The sequence below is a fragment of the Trachypithecus francoisi genome, unplaced genomic scaffold (assembly GCF_009764315.1).
Source record: "Trachypithecus francoisi isolate TF-2019V2 unplaced genomic scaffold, Tfra_2.0 Lachesis_group14, whole genome shotgun sequence".
In the NCBI taxonomy this organism is placed as follows: Eukaryota; Metazoa; Chordata; class Mammalia; order Primates; family Cercopithecidae; genus Trachypithecus; species Trachypithecus francoisi.
This window is the reverse complement of record NW_022681459.1, coordinates 23,522,947-23,540,081: the sequence shown is the minus strand read 5'-3', so window position 1 is coordinate 23,540,081 and position 17,135 is coordinate 23,522,947. Positions and strand designations below refer to the sequence as shown.

The 17,135-nt window shown below is 47.9% G+C and overlaps 1 protein-coding gene across 3 annotated transcripts in view; it reads right to left on the bottom strand.

The window, feature by feature from the left end:
• Nucleotides 1-15,182, bottom strand: part of CHAF1B (chromatin assembly factor 1 subunit B) — a 32,796-nt gene extending 17,614 nt beyond the window's left edge. For 2 of the 3 annotated variants that reach the window (XM_033232428.1, XM_033232430.1), the window contains exons 1-7: nucleotides 14,395-14,478; nucleotides 13,267-13,466; nucleotides 11,823-11,955; nucleotides 7,228-7,345; nucleotides 5,772-5,875; nucleotides 2,297-2,393; nucleotides 207-291 (exon numbers count right to left, since the gene is read on the bottom strand). In XM_033232428.1, the coding sequence (XP_033088319.1) occupies nucleotides 207-291; nucleotides 2,297-2,393; nucleotides 5,772-5,875; nucleotides 7,228-7,345; nucleotides 11,823-11,955; nucleotides 13,267-13,392 (663 nt within the window). In that variant the 5' untranslated portion in view covers nucleotides 13,393-13,466; nucleotides 14,395-14,478. Of the gene's footprint in view, nucleotides 1-206; nucleotides 292-2,296; nucleotides 2,394-5,771; nucleotides 5,876-7,227; nucleotides 7,346-11,822; nucleotides 11,956-13,266; nucleotides 13,467-14,394; nucleotides 14,479-14,967 lie in introns of those variants that run through there. The other variant, XM_033232429.1, reaches the window with a different exon arrangement.
• Between the last annotated feature and the right edge of the window lie 1,953 nt (nucleotides 15,183-17,135).

Here is a 17,135-nt window from a genome sequence, read left to right as displayed (position 1 = left end):
TCCCCTGGTCTCCAGATGTCCCCATTTCCATACAGACTAGCCCACCACAGTAACGGAGCCTTGACTGTCCAAAAGGAAACCTTATTGTAGTTCAGGAATCGGCTCCTTGAGGCCAGTGATTTGGCCGCAAGGGTATGGGAGGAGCTCACGCCTTCCTAAGTCTCAGTTAAAGCGCTGCTGAAAAAGAATAGCAAAATATTGCATACCTCTCCTTCAGCACCTATTCCAGACAGCATCTTTGAAACATTAAAAGCCACACGCTTCTTCTGCATACTGTACACTCGCAGCACCCTGAAGAAAGAATATGTCTGATTTACCACTTCTAGTAAATGAATTATGCTTCACACAGAAACAACTTATTACCAACAGCCTATTACCACCTCAACAACTTTCAGTCTGCAAAAGCCTTTATCAATGATATTCACAACTGGGTAATTAAGAAGGAAGCAAGCATTAACAACCTAAAGGATATCACAGGCTGGGCGCAGCGGCTCACGCCTGTAATCCCTACACTTTGGGAGGCGGAGGCGGGTGGATCACTTGAGGTCAGGAGTTTGAGACCAGCCTGGCCAATATGGTGAAACCCCATCTCTACCAAAAATACAAAAAAGTAGCCGGGTGTGGTGGTGGGCACCTGTAATCCCTGCTACTCGGGAGGCTGAGGCAGGAGAATCACTTGAACCCAGGAGGCAGAGGTTGCAGGGAGCCAAGATCATGCCACTGCACTCCAGCCTGAGCAGCAGAGCGAGACTCTGTCTCAAAAAAAAAAAAAATTTTTTTTGGTAAGTCACATTACTCCCACTAGCTAATCAGATTGTTTTACTGATGACTGTCTGAATAAAACACACTTATCAGAAAATAAATGGTATTTAGAATACAGCAGGAAATTCTATGAAAAATAAACACTAACTCCTCCCTACCACTTTTATTCCAAGGCCATCTTATATTCAATTTGTTTTAATTAAAAGTAGTTAGATAAATATTCAAAAGGACTATTAAGTAATATAGGAGGCACTCCTCATTTTTAAAAAATATTTATTCCAACAATACAATTAAATGCAATTATGCCAGTAAACACAGCAACAAGACTTCTTTTCAGAAAGGACAAAAATAGTTTATTTTTTATATCGATTTAAATGGAGTCATTAAAATCACTGGGCTTGGCGAGGTGGCTCACGCCTGTAATCTCAGCACTTTGGGAGGCCGAAGCGGGCAGGTCACCTGAGGTCAGGAGTTGGAGACCATCATGGTCAATATGGTGAAACTCTGTCTCTACTAAAAATACAAAAATTAGCCAGGCATGGTGGCACACACTTGTAATCCCAGCTACTCAGGAGGCTGAGGCAGGAGAATCGCTTGAATCTGGGAGGTGGAGGTTACAGTGAGCCGAGATCACACCCCTGCACTCCAGCCTGAGGGACAGAGTGATACTCTGTGTCAAAAAACAATTAAAAAATAAAAATAAAAATCACTGTAGCACACCTGTAATCGTAGCACTTTGGGTGGCCAAGGCAGACAGATGGCTTGAGCTCAACAGTTCAGGAACAGCCTCGGCAACAGGGCAAAATCCCATCTTTACAAAAAATATAAAAATTAGCCGGGTGTGGTGGTACACACCTGTAGTCCCAGTTACTTGGGGGGCTGAATTACGAGGATTGCTTGAGCCCAGGAGGTCAAGGCTGCAATGAGCTGTGATTACGCCACTGCACTCCAGCCTGGTGACATAGTGAGCCTCTCTCTCAAAAAAAAAAAAAAATAGTAATAATAATAAAGATTTACTAAGTTCAGGGCCCGGTGTGATGGCTCATGCCTATAATCCCAGCACATTGGCAAAGGCAGGCAGATCATTTGAGGTTAGGAGTTTGAGAACAGCCTGACCAACATGGTGAAACCCTGTCTCTACTAAAAATACAAAAATTAACTGGGCATGGTGGCATGTGCCTGTAATCCCAGCTACTAGGGAAGCTGAGACAGGAGAATCGCTTGAAACCAGGAGGCAGAGGTTGCAGTGAGTTGAGATTATGAGATTGTGCCACAACACCTGCCTGGGTGACAGAGTGAGACTCTGTCTTAAACAAACAAAAAAAAGATTTACTAAGTACAAACTTCATGGAAGGCACTTGTCCTAATTAATTTCCAATTTCTGATTATGTTGTAAGAATGAGTATGAAAACAAGAACAAAAGAATCAAAGCTAGACTATGATAAATCTTGGTTAAGTGGCAATAAATACCTCTCTTCAGAAAATTACAAGTAAATACAAAGAAATTCCAAGTAAATGCTAAAGCTGAATTTACCTGTCACAGCTCAGAGTAGCAACATATTGACCCAAAGGGTCCCAGGTTACTCCTTGGACATAACTTTTATGTTCATTAAAAATTGATATCTTTTGTCCTACAAAAAAACACACACACCGAAACAGCATTATCAAAACCTATTTGAGCCCAAATGGTATAAAGTATGACTTAAATATTATTCCCTGGCCGGGCGCGGTGGCTCAAGCCTGTAATCCCAGCACTTTGGGAGGCCGAGGCGGGTGGATCACGAGGTCAGGAGATCGAGACCATCCTGGCTAAGACGGTGAAACCCGTCTCTACTAAAAAATACAAAAAAAACTAGCCGGGCGAGGTGGCGGGCGCCTGTAGTCCAGCTACTCGGAGGCTGAGGCGGGAGAATGGCGGGAACCCGGGAGGCGGAGCTTGCAGTGACCCGAGATCCGGCCACTGCACTCCAGCCTGGGCGACACAGCGAAACTCCGTCTCCAAAAAAAAAAAAAATATTATTCCCTTTACCATGCATCACTCAGCAGGCAGTAAGTGAGAGACTCCGTACTAAATCCTGTGTCAGGCTCTGGGGCCACAGAGATGACTTCATGCAGTCCCCACCCTCAGGGAGCTCACAGATCAGACGGACCCATCAACAGGCAAGCATCACACACGTGGACCCGGGGAGGGGAGCTGACAGCACAGGGCAGAGGGTCTGAGAAGATCTAAGTTCAGCTCCCCAGGTCAGGCAGGATGAAGAGGAGATGAAGGGTGGAAGAAGGTATCGTCAGGGAATCCCCAGGTTAAGACAGCTTAGTGAAGAGAATATGGAGCAGTGAGAGGCAGCTGAGAACTGTTAATGGGCACACAGGAGGGCCAAGAACAGAAGATAAGGAGGAAAGGAGAAGTGTTCCAGAGACCTTGTGTGTAAGGAAAAGGCTGTGGGTATTCGAGCTGAGGAGTCACCTGCATTTTAAAGGTGAAACAGGTTTAGAAGATGACAAAGAGGGTTGCTAGTTAGGAGGTGACAGAGTAGACCAAGAGAGAGATGAGGAGGGCCCAGAGCAGACAATGTGAACAGGGCTGAAAAAGGGACTTTGGGGAAAATATTTAGCACACAGAGATTGCCTGCATAAAAAGACAAGGGAGTTACGAAAAGACAAGGGAGTTATGAAGTCTTGGCCATTCCTTTTTGTTTTTCTTTTTTTTTTTTTTGAAACAGGGTCTGGTTCTGTTGCTCAGGCTGGAGTGCAGTGGCGCCATCAGAGTTCACAGCAGCCTCAATTTCCCAGGCTCAAGAGACTCAGCAGCCCTAGTAGCTGGGACTATAGGCAGGTACTACCACATCTAGCTAATTTTTGCATTTTTTTTTGGTACAGAGAGGTTTTTGCCATGTTGCCCATGCTGGTCTTAACTCCTAGGCTTCAGCAGTCCTTCTAAAGTGCTGGGATTATAGGCGTGAGCCACTGTGCCTGACAAGTCATTCTTTTTTTTTGAGGTTTTTGGTGAGTTTCAGTAACAACCCATCACACTTATGGTAAAACCTAAAATCCTGGCTCATGCCTGTAATCCCAGCACTTTGGGAGGCTGATGCAGGCAGATCACTTGAAGTCAGGAGTTCGAGACCAGTCTGGCCAACATGGGGAAACCCCATTTCTACCAAAAATACAAAAATTAGCTGGGGTTGGGGGGGGGCCTGTAATCCCAGCTACTTTGAGGGCTGAGGCAGGAGAATTGTTGAACCTGGGAGGCAGAGGTTGCAGTGAGCGGAGATCGCACCACTGCACTCCAGCCTGGGCGACTGAGGGAGACTCCATCTCAAAAAAAAAAAAAAAAAACCTGAAACAAGACAGAATGGAGGATGGAGGATGGCTTGGCTGGACAGCATGGAACTAAAAAGAGCAACAATTTTTATAGACTGAATGAGAACTGGGCTGACACACTGCTGCAGGGGCAGCCAATAACAACTGCCCTACCCAGGTACTTGAGTTGTAGAATTGGCAGGAAGAGGTTTGGGAGACAACAAAGTTTGAGTAAAGGATGGCGGGAGGTAAAAATGGTTAGGAGTTAGCCACTACTTGCTTTCGGCATTTCACAGCTATTTTTACACCACTATAACTTTTCACATGTCCACTGTCTCCCCAACTAGAGAACAGAATGTCCTTGGCTTTCCTTGATCTTCTAAAATGGAAACCTACCCCATCAACTAGCATGCAATGCCCTATAAATTATAAGTGACTTGTTAATCTTTCCGAGATCCTAACCTCCATAAAGGCAGGGCTCGGGCCTGTCATCTAATCTGCTGGCCCCACCATGTGGGATTTGCCTGGCCCCAGTATCAGTAACTTGCAGCACCACTACTAAGCCTCTTACCCTCTGACAATCCATGGCATATGGTACTAAACCCTATCCTGTTGAGCCAACCACCTACTCTAGTTCCCTAAAACAATTTTTTGTGTTGCTTTTAAAGTTAAAGCAAGTAGGCCGGGTGTGGTGGCTCATGCCTATAATCCCATCACTTTGGGAGGCCAAGGCAGGTAGATCACCTGAGGTCAGGAGATCGAGACCAGACTGGCCAATGGTGAAACCCCATCTCTATTAATGATACAAAAATTAGCCAGGCCTGGGGACAGACACCTGTAGTCCCAGCTACTCGGGATGCTGAGGCAGGAGAATTACTTGAACCCAGGAGGTGGAGGTTTCAGTGAGCCAAGATTGTGCCACTGCACTCCAGCCTAGACAACAAGAGCGAAACTCTGTTTCCAAAAAAATAAAAATAAAAAATAAAGTTAAGGCAAGTTAGGCCTAGGGGCGGTGGGTCATGCCTGTAATCCCAGCACTTTGGGAGGCTGACGCAGGCAGATCACCTGAGGTTAGGAGTTTGAGACCAGCCTGGCCAACATGATGAAACCCTGTCTCGGCCGGGCGCGGTGGCTCAAGCCTGTAATCCTAGCACTTTGGGAGGCCGAGACGGGCGGATCACGAGGTCAGGAGATCGAGACCATCCTGACTAACACGGTGAAACCCCGTCTCTACTAAAAACTACAAAAAACTAGCCAGGCGAGGTGGCGGCGCCTGTAGTCCCAGCTACTCGGGAGGCTGAGGCAGGAGAATGGCGTGAACCCGGGAGGCGGAGCTTGCAGTGAGCTGAGATCCGGCCACAGCACTCCAGCCTGGGTGACAGCGCGAGACTCCGTCTCAAAAAAAAAAAAAAAAAAAAAAAAAAAGAAACCCTGTCTCTACTAAAATACAAAAATTAGCTGGGTGTGGTGGTATGTGCCTGTAGTCCCAGCTACTTGGGAGACTGAGGCAGGAGGATTGCTTGAACCTAGTAAGTGGAGGCTGCAGTGAACCCAGATCATACCACTGCACTCCAGCCTGGGCGGCAAAGCGAGACCCTGCCTCAAAAAAAAAAAAAAAAAAAAAAAGTTAAAGCAAGTTAGGCTTTTAGGCTTTTATAGATGCTTAGAATATTTCTTCCTGCTAATAACAAAAACATATCATTTACCTTTATTGACATCCCATATGATGGCTGTGTTATCCACAGAGGCAGAAGCCATTAAATTCCCGTCAGTTGCCCAGCAAATATCATACACATCTTCTAAGTGGCCCCTAGAATCCAAAAACAAAGAGGAAAAAAGCAATTACTCCCCAGGTATAGCAGCTTACAACTGTAATCCCAGCACTTTGGGAGGCCGAGGTAGGCAGACTGCCTATAGTCAGTTCAGGGCCAGCCTGGCTAACACGGTAAAACCCCATCTCTACTCCAAATACAAAAATCAGCCAGGTGCGGTGGCTCACGCCTGTAATCCCAGCACTTTGGGAGGCCGAGGCAGGCAGATCACGAGGTCAGGAGATCGAGACCATCCTGGCCAACACGGTGAAACCCCATCTCTACTAAAATACAAAAAATTAGCCGGGTGTGGTGGTGCACACCTGTAGACACAGCTACTCGGGAGGCTGAGGCAGGGGAATCACTTGAACCTCGGAGGCAGAGATTGCAGTGAGCTGAGATTGTGCCACTACACTTCAGCCTGGCAACAGAGTGAGACTCTGTCTCAAAAAAAAAAAAAAGTTAACCAAAAAAAAAGCCAGGCATGGTGGTGCACACCCGTAGTAGTCCCTGCTACTTGGGGGCTAAGGCAGGAGAATCCCCTGAAACCAGGAGGTGGAGACTGCAGTGAGCCGAGATCATGCCACTGCACTCCAGCCCACACGACAGAGTGAGACTCCATCTAAAAAACAAAACAAAACAAAACAAAAGCAATTATTAACTCAAAAAAGGACAAGTTATCAAAAATATAAGGGCAAGCTCCAGAACTATGCAAAAAATGAGATTCCAAAATTTCCACTGGCACTATATTAGCTATAAAACACTACTTTCAAGGATCACTGTATCTCGCCGGGTGCGGTGGCTCACGCCTGTAATCCCAGCAGTTTGGGAGGGTGAGGTGGGTGGATCACCTGAGGTCAGGAGTTTGAGACCAGCCTGAGCAACAAGAGCGAAACTCCATCTTAAAAAAAAAAAAAAAAAAAAAAGGATAGCTGTATCTTTAAAATTGAATCCTTTTTACTGAGAAAAATTCATAGGAGAAACTAAGAAAATCCATTTTAATTATGCTTTCATCCTTTAAAACTATTGTCTTAGGACTGTTTCACATAAATAAAACTTCTAAATTAGACCAGCCTGGGCAACATAGTGAGACCCCGTCTCTACAAAATATGTAAAAATTAGCAGGGTGTGGTGGCATGTGCCTGTAGTCCCAGCTATTTGGGAGGTGAGAGGATCACTTGAGCCCGGGAAGTCAAGGCTGCAGGGTACTGTGATCACAGTACAGCACTCTAGCCTGGGTGACAATGAGACCCTATCTCAAAAGAAACACACCAAAAAAAAGTCAAAATGTATATTCCATTTAATGCACTTGGCATAAAGAGAGATCACTGCCAGGGTCCCTCCAAGTTACCGCAGAGTCTTCACAACTGTCCAGTTCTCCTTGTTCAGCTGGGCCTCGTCCTCATCCTGAAAAGCGATCTGCTCCGGCTCCTTGTTATCATTCACCTTCCACAACAGGATGACGGCATCTGTGGGGCGATTCAATTACAGTGATCCACGCTTCACCCACACTCCTTCACGTCAGGATTTTTATTTATTTATGTATTTATTTTTGAGACGGAGTCTCGCTCTGTCGCCCAGGCTGGAGTGCAGTGGCGCAATCTTGGCTCACTGCAACCTCCGCCTCCCGGGACCATCCTGGATAACTGTCTCTACTAAAAACACACAAAAAATGAGCTGCACATCAGGATGTTCAGGGTATTAAAACAACATTTACGTTGTTCAGTGGACACTATAGCCACAATGATTTACTTCCAAGCATTTCAACAGGGAAAGGAGGTTTGCCTTCTCAGCGAAAACTCCAAAATCAAATTCATAATAGATCAGAGCTATACAAAATCACCTTCAACAGAAGGGTCCCTAGGCCAGCAAAATGCCACTGCAAAACGACACTGGCTACGTTAACAAAACTGAAGGCATAATCTATAAATAGCTGAACAGAAAAACAAAACAGCAAAGAACCCCTAGTGCAGGGGTTGGCAAATGTTCCTGCTGAGAAACCTTCAGCAAGTCACTTAGCATCTTGATGTCTCAGTTTCCTCACCTGTAAATGGGGGATAATAGGCAGGGTGGGGTGGCTCATGCCTGTAATGCCAGCACTTTGGGAGGCTGAGACGGAAGGGTTGTTTTAGCCCAGGAGCTCAAGACCAGCCTGGGCAAGACAGCAAGACCTTGTCTCTACTAAAAAACAAAAACATTAGCCAGGTGTGGCGGCACACACCTGTGGTCCCACTACACAGGAGGCTGAGCTGGGATGATCACTTGAGTCCGGGAGGTAGAGGCTGCAGTGAGTCCTGATCTTGCCACTGCACTCTAGCCTGAGTGACACAGCAAGACCCTGTCTCAAAAATGGGGAAAACAATGTATCTACCTCACAGGCTGGTCTGAGGATTAAATTGGTCAATGTGTATAACACACTTACAACACAATGGCTGGCAGATAGTAAGCCCCATGGGAGTGTCAGCTATTAATATCATTATAGACATATCAGGTACTTTAGCCTGAGGTCACCCATTGTCTGAGTCCGATGACTCCCCACATTCTGACTCCACGATTACCACGTAACCTTCTGACCATCCCTTGGCTTCCTTTAGAAATGTGCACAGGCCGGGCGCGGTGGCTCAAGCCTGTAATCCCAGCACTTTGGGAGGCCGAGACGGGCGGATCACGAGGTCAGGAGATCGAGACCATCCTGGCTAACACGGTGAAACCCCGTCTCTACTAAAAAAATACAAAAAATTAGCCGGGCGAGATGGCGGGGGCCTGTAGTCCCAGCTACTCGGGAGGCTGAGGCGAGAGAATGGCGTAAACCTGGGAGGCGGAGCTTGCAGTGAGCTGAGATCCGGCCACTGCACTCCAGCCTGGGAGACAGAGCGAGACTCCGTCTCAACAAAAAAAAAAAAAAAAAAGAAATGTGCACAGCAGGAGAGTGAATGAATGAGGTTGTGAGGACACGCGCATTCCCATTCTTTTTTTATTCCTTTTTGAGATGGAGTTTCACGCTTGTTGCCCAGGCTACAGTGCAATGGCATAATCTCAGCTCACTGCCACCTTCGCCTTCCAGGTTCAAGCGATTCTCCTGTCTCAGCCTCCTGAATAGCTGGGACTGCAGGCATGTACCACCACACCCAGCTAATTTTGTATTTTTAGTAGAGACGCGGTTTCTCCATGTTGGTCAGGCTGGTCTCGAACTTCTGACCTCAGGTGATCTGCCTACCTCAGCCCCCTAAAGTGCTGGGATTAGAGGCGTGAGCCACTGCACCCAGCCTGTATTCCCATACTAAGTTAACTGTAATCCTGATTGTACACATTAGTCTGGGAGCTTGGTTAAGACGCCATTGGCCCTGATGGATGAGCACTCTCTGCATGCTGACAACAGCAGGTTTCTGGGCCTCCAAGGCCAAGGCACTTTGGAAAATGGGGACTGCCATGTGCAACCTCAGGGCAGACAGCAGGCAGCCACCCCTAGGTGACGCTCCTGCTCCCCACCTTTCCCTCTACAAATCGGCGTGTGTGCGCGTGCGCACACACACATACACACACACCCTGTCATGCGCTGTGGGCATCATGGCACTGAACTCAACCAGGTCTCTTTTCCTCCTTCTGCAAAAATAAAACTTTAGATTTCTGTTTTATTTTGTAATAGTTTCTAGATTGTTTTAAAGTATGGTAAAAAGGAAGGTTTACTTTTTGTTTTTTTTTGAGACAGAGTCTCATTCTGTTGCCCAGGCTGGAGTGCAATGATCCTATCTTGGCTCAGTGCAACCTCCACCTCCCAGGTTCCAGCGATTCTCCGCCTCAGCCTCCCGGGGAGCTAGGATTATAGGAGTGCACCACCATGCCCAGCTAATTTTTGTATTTTTAGTACAGACAAGGTCTCACTATATTGGCCAGGCTGGTCTCGAACTCCTGATCCCAATGATCCACCTGCCTCGGTCTCCCAAAGTGCTGGGATTACAACAAGTGTGAGCGACTGCGCCCAGCCTGGTTTACTTTTTCTATATAGTTTTATCCCATTTAAGCACAGGCAGAAAACAAGAATCAATCTATTCCCACAAACAAGTAAGCACAAATCACAAGGCCATTCATTAACGACACTCCCGGTATGCTCCCTCCCCAGCACCCTCCAGCAGCCTGGCACTGCAGACACCAGGACTCCAGAGCAGCATCAGGCACAGCAGGGAATGGGAGAAAACGCATGGATGTCAGACCAGAGGAGCTGCCAAGCTGGGTACTGATGTGGGATCTTACCCCGACGGGCACTGCTGGAGCGTTTCAGAGGTTACTATGGGTATTACAACAAGTATGTCACTGTGAGGAAAGGGAGCATCGCGGGGCTTTCCACAGTGCTGGCAGCTTATGTGCTTTTCAGCTACTACTTTTCTTACAGGGAGATCAAACATGAGCAGCTACTCAGAGCCCACTGAAGAGGGGCCAGTGGGAGGGCATGCTGCGCTTCTGAGCATGGCACCCCGCCATGAGGAACTTGGCCATTGCTGGATTCTTTCATATCCCACTTTAGAATTCATGCCCAAATAGCCCAGGCACGGTGGCTCACGCCTGTAATCCTAACACTTTGGGAAGCCAAGGCAGGCAGATTGCCTGAGCTCAGGAGTTCAAGACCAGCCGGGCCAACATGGCAAAACCCCATCTCTACTAAAAATACAAAAATTAGCTGGGGATGGTGGCAGGCGCCTGTAACCCCAGCTACTTGGGAGGCTGAGGCAGGAGAATCGCTTGAACCCGGGAGGCGGAGGTTTCAGTAAGCCAAGATCGTGGCACTGCACTCCATACTGGGTGACAGAGTGAGACTCTCTCAAAAAATAAAAATAAAAAATAGCCGGGCGCGGTGGCTCAAGCCTGTAATCCCAGCACTTTGGGAGGCCGAGACGGGCGGATCACGAGGTCAGGAGATCGAGACCATCCTGGCTAACACGGTGAAACCCCGTCTCTACTAAAAAATACAAAAAACTAGCCGGGCGAGGTGGTGGGCGCCTGTAGTCCCAGCTACTCGGGAGGCTGAGGCAGGAGAATCGCTTGAACCCGGGAGGCGGAGGTTTCAGTAAGCCAAGATCGTGGCACTGCACTCCATCCTGGGTGACAGAGTGAGACTCTCTCAAAAAATAAAAATAAAAATAAAAAAATTAAAATAAAAAATAAAAACCCAAATAAAAGATGACTGGTTAAAAAAAAAAACTCCCAAAGCCAATTAATTAATAACACAGTCCTAAAGCCAATTAATTAATTATACAGAGACAATGAACTGACTCTGATCACCACAGATATTAAACAAACAATCAAACAAAACCAGAACAGCCACCACCTTGCTTGGGATGTGATGGAAAGGTAAGTGCCTCTCCATCTTGTCTCGGAACAGCCCAGTGGGAGCTAGCAGGAAAGCAGCTGTTTTCAAACAGGTGTTCCCGGTGTCATCTTGCTGTCCTCCCTCTCCGACTCTACCGCACTCCCTAGAACATTATTTTACTGAACTACCGAAATGACAGATTGAGAAGGTCGGCCATATCTGAAATAAAAAGCATATCCAGGCCAGGCGCGGTGGCTCATGCCTGTAATCCCAGCAATTTGGGAGGCCGAGGCAGGTGGATCACCTGAGGTCAGGAGTTCGAGATCAGCCTGGCCAACATGATGAAATCCCATCTCTACTAAAAATACAAAAAAAAAAAAAAAAAATTAGCTGGGTGTGGTGGCAGGCACCTGTAATCCCAGCTACTCAGGAGGCTGAGGCAGGAGAATCACCGGAACTCGGGAGGCGGAGGTTGCAGTGAGTTGAGATTGCGCCACTGCACTCCAGCCTGGGGAATAAGAGCGACACTCTATCCCATCCCCCCTAAAAAAGCATATTCAGCTCAAATCTCACTATCTGACACGAGACACACAGGTATCTATCTGGTTCCTAAAGAATCTCTGAAGACCAGCAATACTCACCATCTCCTCCCGATGCTAAAATTTCCCCAGTTGGAGAAAAACGCACGACATTGACGGCTTTGGTATGACGAGCAAGATTGGACAAAAATTCCACGATGGCTTTTCCATCTGGTCCCTTTTCTACCTTCCAGATCTGTCGATACCAAAACATTCATTTGAAAAACATAGAATGGGCACATATTGTACTGTTTGTATTAAAACAATATTATGGGCTGGGTGTGGTGGCTCACAACTGTAATCCTAGCAGTTTAGGAGGCCAAGGTGGGTAAATCACTTGAGGCCAGGAGTTCAAGACCAGCCTGGAAACATAGTGAGACCTGGTCTCTACAGAAATTTTAAAAAATTAGCCAAGTGTGCTACAGGCATGATAGCACATGCCTGTAGTTCCAGTTACCCGGGAGGCTGAGGTGGGAGGATCACTTGAGCCCTGGAGGTCAGGGCTGCAGTGAGCCGATCAGGCCACATGCACTCCAGCCTGGGCGACACAGTAAGACCCTGTCTCAAAAAAAACAAAAAAACAAAAAAAAACTATGCTTATTTTCGGAAAGAAATCCCTATCTAAAACATAAATGTCTACTGTTCCCCTCCACCTTCTTTCTAGAGCAACTTGTTACCCAATAGGAACCAGGATCAGAATCCCAAAACAATGAACGTCCAGTTACAATAATCTAGGGAAAATGAATCAAATAAGAAAGCAGAGCCGGGCATGGTGGCTCAGGCCTGTAATCCCAGCACTTTGGGAGGCCAAGGTGGGTGGATCACCTGAGGTCAGGAGTTCGAGCCCAGCCTGGCCAACATGGTGAAACCCCATCTCTACTTCATAAAAAAATTAGCCGGGTGTGGTGATGAGTGGCTGTAGTCCCAGTTACTTGGGAGGCTGAGGCAGGAGAATAGCTTGAACCTGGGAGGCAGAGGTTGCAGTAAGTCGAGATTGCACCACTGCACCCCGGCCTGGGCAACAGAGCAAGACTCCATCTCAAAAAAAAAAAAGCAGCTGTCTTTTGCTTTCATTTTTCACCGCAGGCCCTGGAAATTTAGCATTCTGGGCTAGATGACAAAGTAGTTTGGATTTGTTGACATATGTTCATTTATTCATTCATTTACTTAAGAGAAGGGTCTGGCTCTGTCACCCAGGCTGGAGTGCAGTGGAATGATCATTGCTCGCTTCAAACTCCAAGACTCAAGCGATCCTCTCACCTCAACCTCCCAAGTAGCTGGGCCTACAGCTGCACACCACCACGTCCTGCTACTTTTTCATTTCTGGCTATGTTGCCTAGGCTGATCTCGAACTCCAGGACTTAAGTGATCCTCTTACCTCAGCCTCCCAAAGCACTGGGATTGCAGGCGTGAGCCACCGTGCCCAGCCGACATTGGTTTTAAATAAAAGAATGAAAACTATTGCTTCAAGCAGTGTTCCCAGATGGCTATCTCTGCCCCAGTTTACCCTGACAGCAGTGTCCACGCCCGCAGACGCCAGTCTGTGGATCCTCCCGGCCGCCCCATGCTGGAAGTCCAGGCTGTACACGGGCTCCTTGTTGTGCCAGGCTATTTCACAAGTGATGACTTTCATCCTCCTGAGTCTTGAAGGGGCAAAACGTTTCTCGGGCACCGTTCTACTTCAAGACAGAGGAAAGCTGCAAAATGCTGGTGATGGATTAAACAACAGTGTTAGCAGCAGCGAAGGGTTACTGAGCGCTGAATAGGGCAGGAGCCATTTAAAATGCACACTGCGGGCCGGGCGCGGTGGCTCAAGCCTGTAATCCCAGCACTTTGGGAGGCCGAGACGGGCGGATCACGAGGTCAGGAGATCGAGACCATCCTGGCTAACACGGTGAAACCCCGTCTCTACTAAAAAATGCAAAAAACTAGCCGGGCGAGGTGGCGGACGCCTGTAGTCCCAGCTACTCCGGAGGCTAAGGCAGGAGAATGGCGTAAACCCGGGAGGCGGAGCTTGCAGTGAGCCAAGATCTGGTCACTGCACTCCAGCCTGGGCGACAGAGCAAGACTCCGCCTCAAAAAATAAATAAATAAAATAAAATGCACACTGCATTGGGAAAGGATGTTAACGTTGCCATCTGACAAGAACATCTTGCTAGCTCCACCTAAAATGCTTCGCTGGGTCCTGACATCCACAAGTTTATGATACGCCGCTACGTCCAGAAAAGCAAAACCAAATATCCAGGTGGAGGCTACCTAGGGGCCCCGGCCATCTGCACGGCCTGTCCCCGCTTAGTAGGGTCTAGGGGCGCGCCCTGAGAGCCCAGGTAGGGGCCCGCCCCGGGAGGGGCCTCCCGGAAGAGGGGGGCAAACGGGGTAGGGGACCGGGGCGGCGGGGCGAGAGCAGAACTCCGCCTTTCCCAGGGACCTGGCGCTGGGCCCGGGAAGCTGGGACGGAGGCCGCCGGGAGGAGGCCGCGCGGGGCCGGGGGTGGACGGGGCCTCGCCGCCCGAACGCGCGCCCTCCGGAGCTATCCCGGGCCCCAGGGACCCGCCCTAGGCGAGGGCCTCTGGCCCCAGATCGACCCGACCAAAAGAGCCGCGGAGCCGCCCGGGCCAGCCCCGGGAAGCGGTACCTGCAGGGACCCGGACGGTCAGGGGCGCCGTCACCTCCCGCGCAGCGCGCGCCGCTTCCCGCGCGCCGCAGGCCCCGCCCCCCGCATGGGTGGGACCTCATGGACGCCCCGCCCCTCAAGCGCCCCTCAGGTCCCGCCCGACGTGGGCGGTACCCCCAGGGAAGCCCCGCCCCCTCCTAGGCCTGGAGGCGCGTCCCGCTCTGGCCCTGGGGTCGGAATCCGGGCCGGAATTTATTCCCGCCAGACCCACAACCGCAGGAAGAATGGATTCATTATTATTTATTATTATTATCCATTACTTATTCCTTGTTGATTAGTTCTTTTAGCAGACGTTTACAGAGCCTGGGCTGTGTGTTAGACCGACCCTATGGAGGGCGAACACGACAGGTTCTCTTGCCCCTTCTGCAAACAAAAACTGAGATCTCTGGGTTTCTATATTGGCTTCTAGAACATTTGGGAGAGTTCAAAGCTATGAAATTGTTCAGTACCTAGCGCAAGGTTGTTTAAATTTTATTATTATAGTAGATGCTATTTTATTATTATAGTATAAACCCTTTCTAAGAACAGACTCACATTTTAAAGTGAGGCAGTAAATTGATCGGTAGGCACAGATACCGCAGGCCTTTGAAATGGGACATCTGAAATGGGACCTTTCAGATGAGACCTAATTTACTTGTGGACTTCGCAGAAGGCCAGGAAACAAGTACCTCTGGATGCGCTACTTTTCCTGGATAAAAGAAACACACAGGTTTATCTGAGGAACCAAATGCTCTAGGATTTTTGGAAAAAAAGAACAGACATGGATTCTTATATAAATACTGGCTGATGCTTTTAGCCAGCTTTATGAAAGGTACAGATACTGCCTAAAAATCAGTGTCTCATGTTGGTAAGAATGGCTGTATGCTCCTTGAAGCCTGATTTCTACAGGAAGCTAGAATAACATAATCCGAATATGCAGTTTTTAGATTTTTCTCTCCAGAATTTACAGATTTTGGACTGGGAATGACTATATACTTTAGATAATTTGGCTGTTATGAAAGTACAGACTCCTCCTGGCCCTACCAGCCCCATGATTCCGAACATCCAGCAGAGGCCCCTGCTCCAGGAGCTTGCATTTTCATAAACCTCAGTCTGTTTTGGAAAGCTCGGGATTCTTGGTGTCTCTCCAACATCAAATTTCTCCAAATTTCTCATAAATGCTATTCATTCACAAATGAATGATCTGCCCACCTCTTGAAGTGTCACGACGCTGAACTGTGGATTTAAAAGATAAAAACACATGCTTTAAGTACTAAAAGTACACGAAGGAGTTGGCTTTCTTGGCGAACATGTTAGAGATCCAACTTCAGTGCCAACTTGATAAGCCAACACGGGCAGGGGATGCGGCTCCAGAGAGAGGCCCCGGGCTATCTCAAATATTTTCTCAAAAAAAAAAAAAAAGAAAGAAAGAAGTTATTTATTTGCTCAAAACCTCAAAGTCTGCACCACAAATGTTGGACTAGAGAATTCCTGCCGGGCACGATGGCTCACGCCTGTAATCCCAGCACTTTAGGCCGAGGCAGGCGGATCACGAGGTCAGCAGATCAAGACCATCCTGCCTAACACGGTGAAATCCTGTCTCTACTGAAAATACAAAAAATTAGCCGGGAGTGGTGGCAGGCACCTGTAGTCCCAGCTACTGGGGAGGCTGAGGCAGGAGAATGGCATGAACCCAGGAGGCAGAGCTTGCAGTGAGCCAAGATGGTGCCCCTGCGCTCCAGCCTGGGTGACAGAGCTAGACTCCATCTCAAAAAAAGAAAAAAAGAAAGGAATTCCTATAACGCAATTCTAACTAGATTCCTCAACAACCACTGGCCTTCAGCTTGGGCCCCAAGCATCCATTTTGGGCAGAACTGCCTCCATTTAAGGGGACCACTGTTATTTGGTTCCTGAGAACTTTTTAATAATGAAAATTGATATAAAAGCACTAACTCTTAACTCAGCTTCAAAAAAAACTTCTCAACACACTTTAATTTCCATTTGTAAGTGTGAACATTCTAAAATCAAAATCTGAGCCAGGCACGGTGGCTCACATCTGTAATCCCAACACTTTGGGAGGCCAAAGCAGGCAGACTGCTTGAGGCTAGGTGTTCCAGACCAACCTGGCCAACATGGCAAAACCCCTTCTCTACTAAAAATACAAAAACTATCCAGAGTGGTAGTGTGTGCCTGTAATTCCAGCTACTCGGGAGGCTGAGGCAAGAGAATCACTGGAAGCCAGGAGGCGGAGGTTGCAATGAGCTGAGATCGCATCACTGCTCTCCAGCCTGGGCGACAGAGTGAGACTCTGTCTCAAAAAAAAAAAAAAAAAAAAAAAGTTTTGATAACAGAAATAAAAAGTTCAGTAAAGGGTTGGAAAAAAATGTTGAGGATATATCAGAATAAGAAAAACAGGGAGAAGCCAGGCATGGTGGCTCACACCTGTAATTCCAGTACTCTGGGAGGCTGAAGTGGGCAGATCACTTGAGGTCAGGAATTCGAGACCAGCCTGGCCAAAATGGCGAAACCCCATCTCTACTAAAAATGCAACAAACAGGTCGGGCGCGGTGGCAGGCGCCTGTAATCCCAGCTACTCAGGAGGCTGAGGCCAGAGAATCGTTTGAACCTGGGAGGCGGACATTGCAGTGAGCCGAGATTGTGCCATTGCACTCCAGCCTGGGCGACAAGAGCAGAACTCCATCTCAAAATAATAATAATAATAA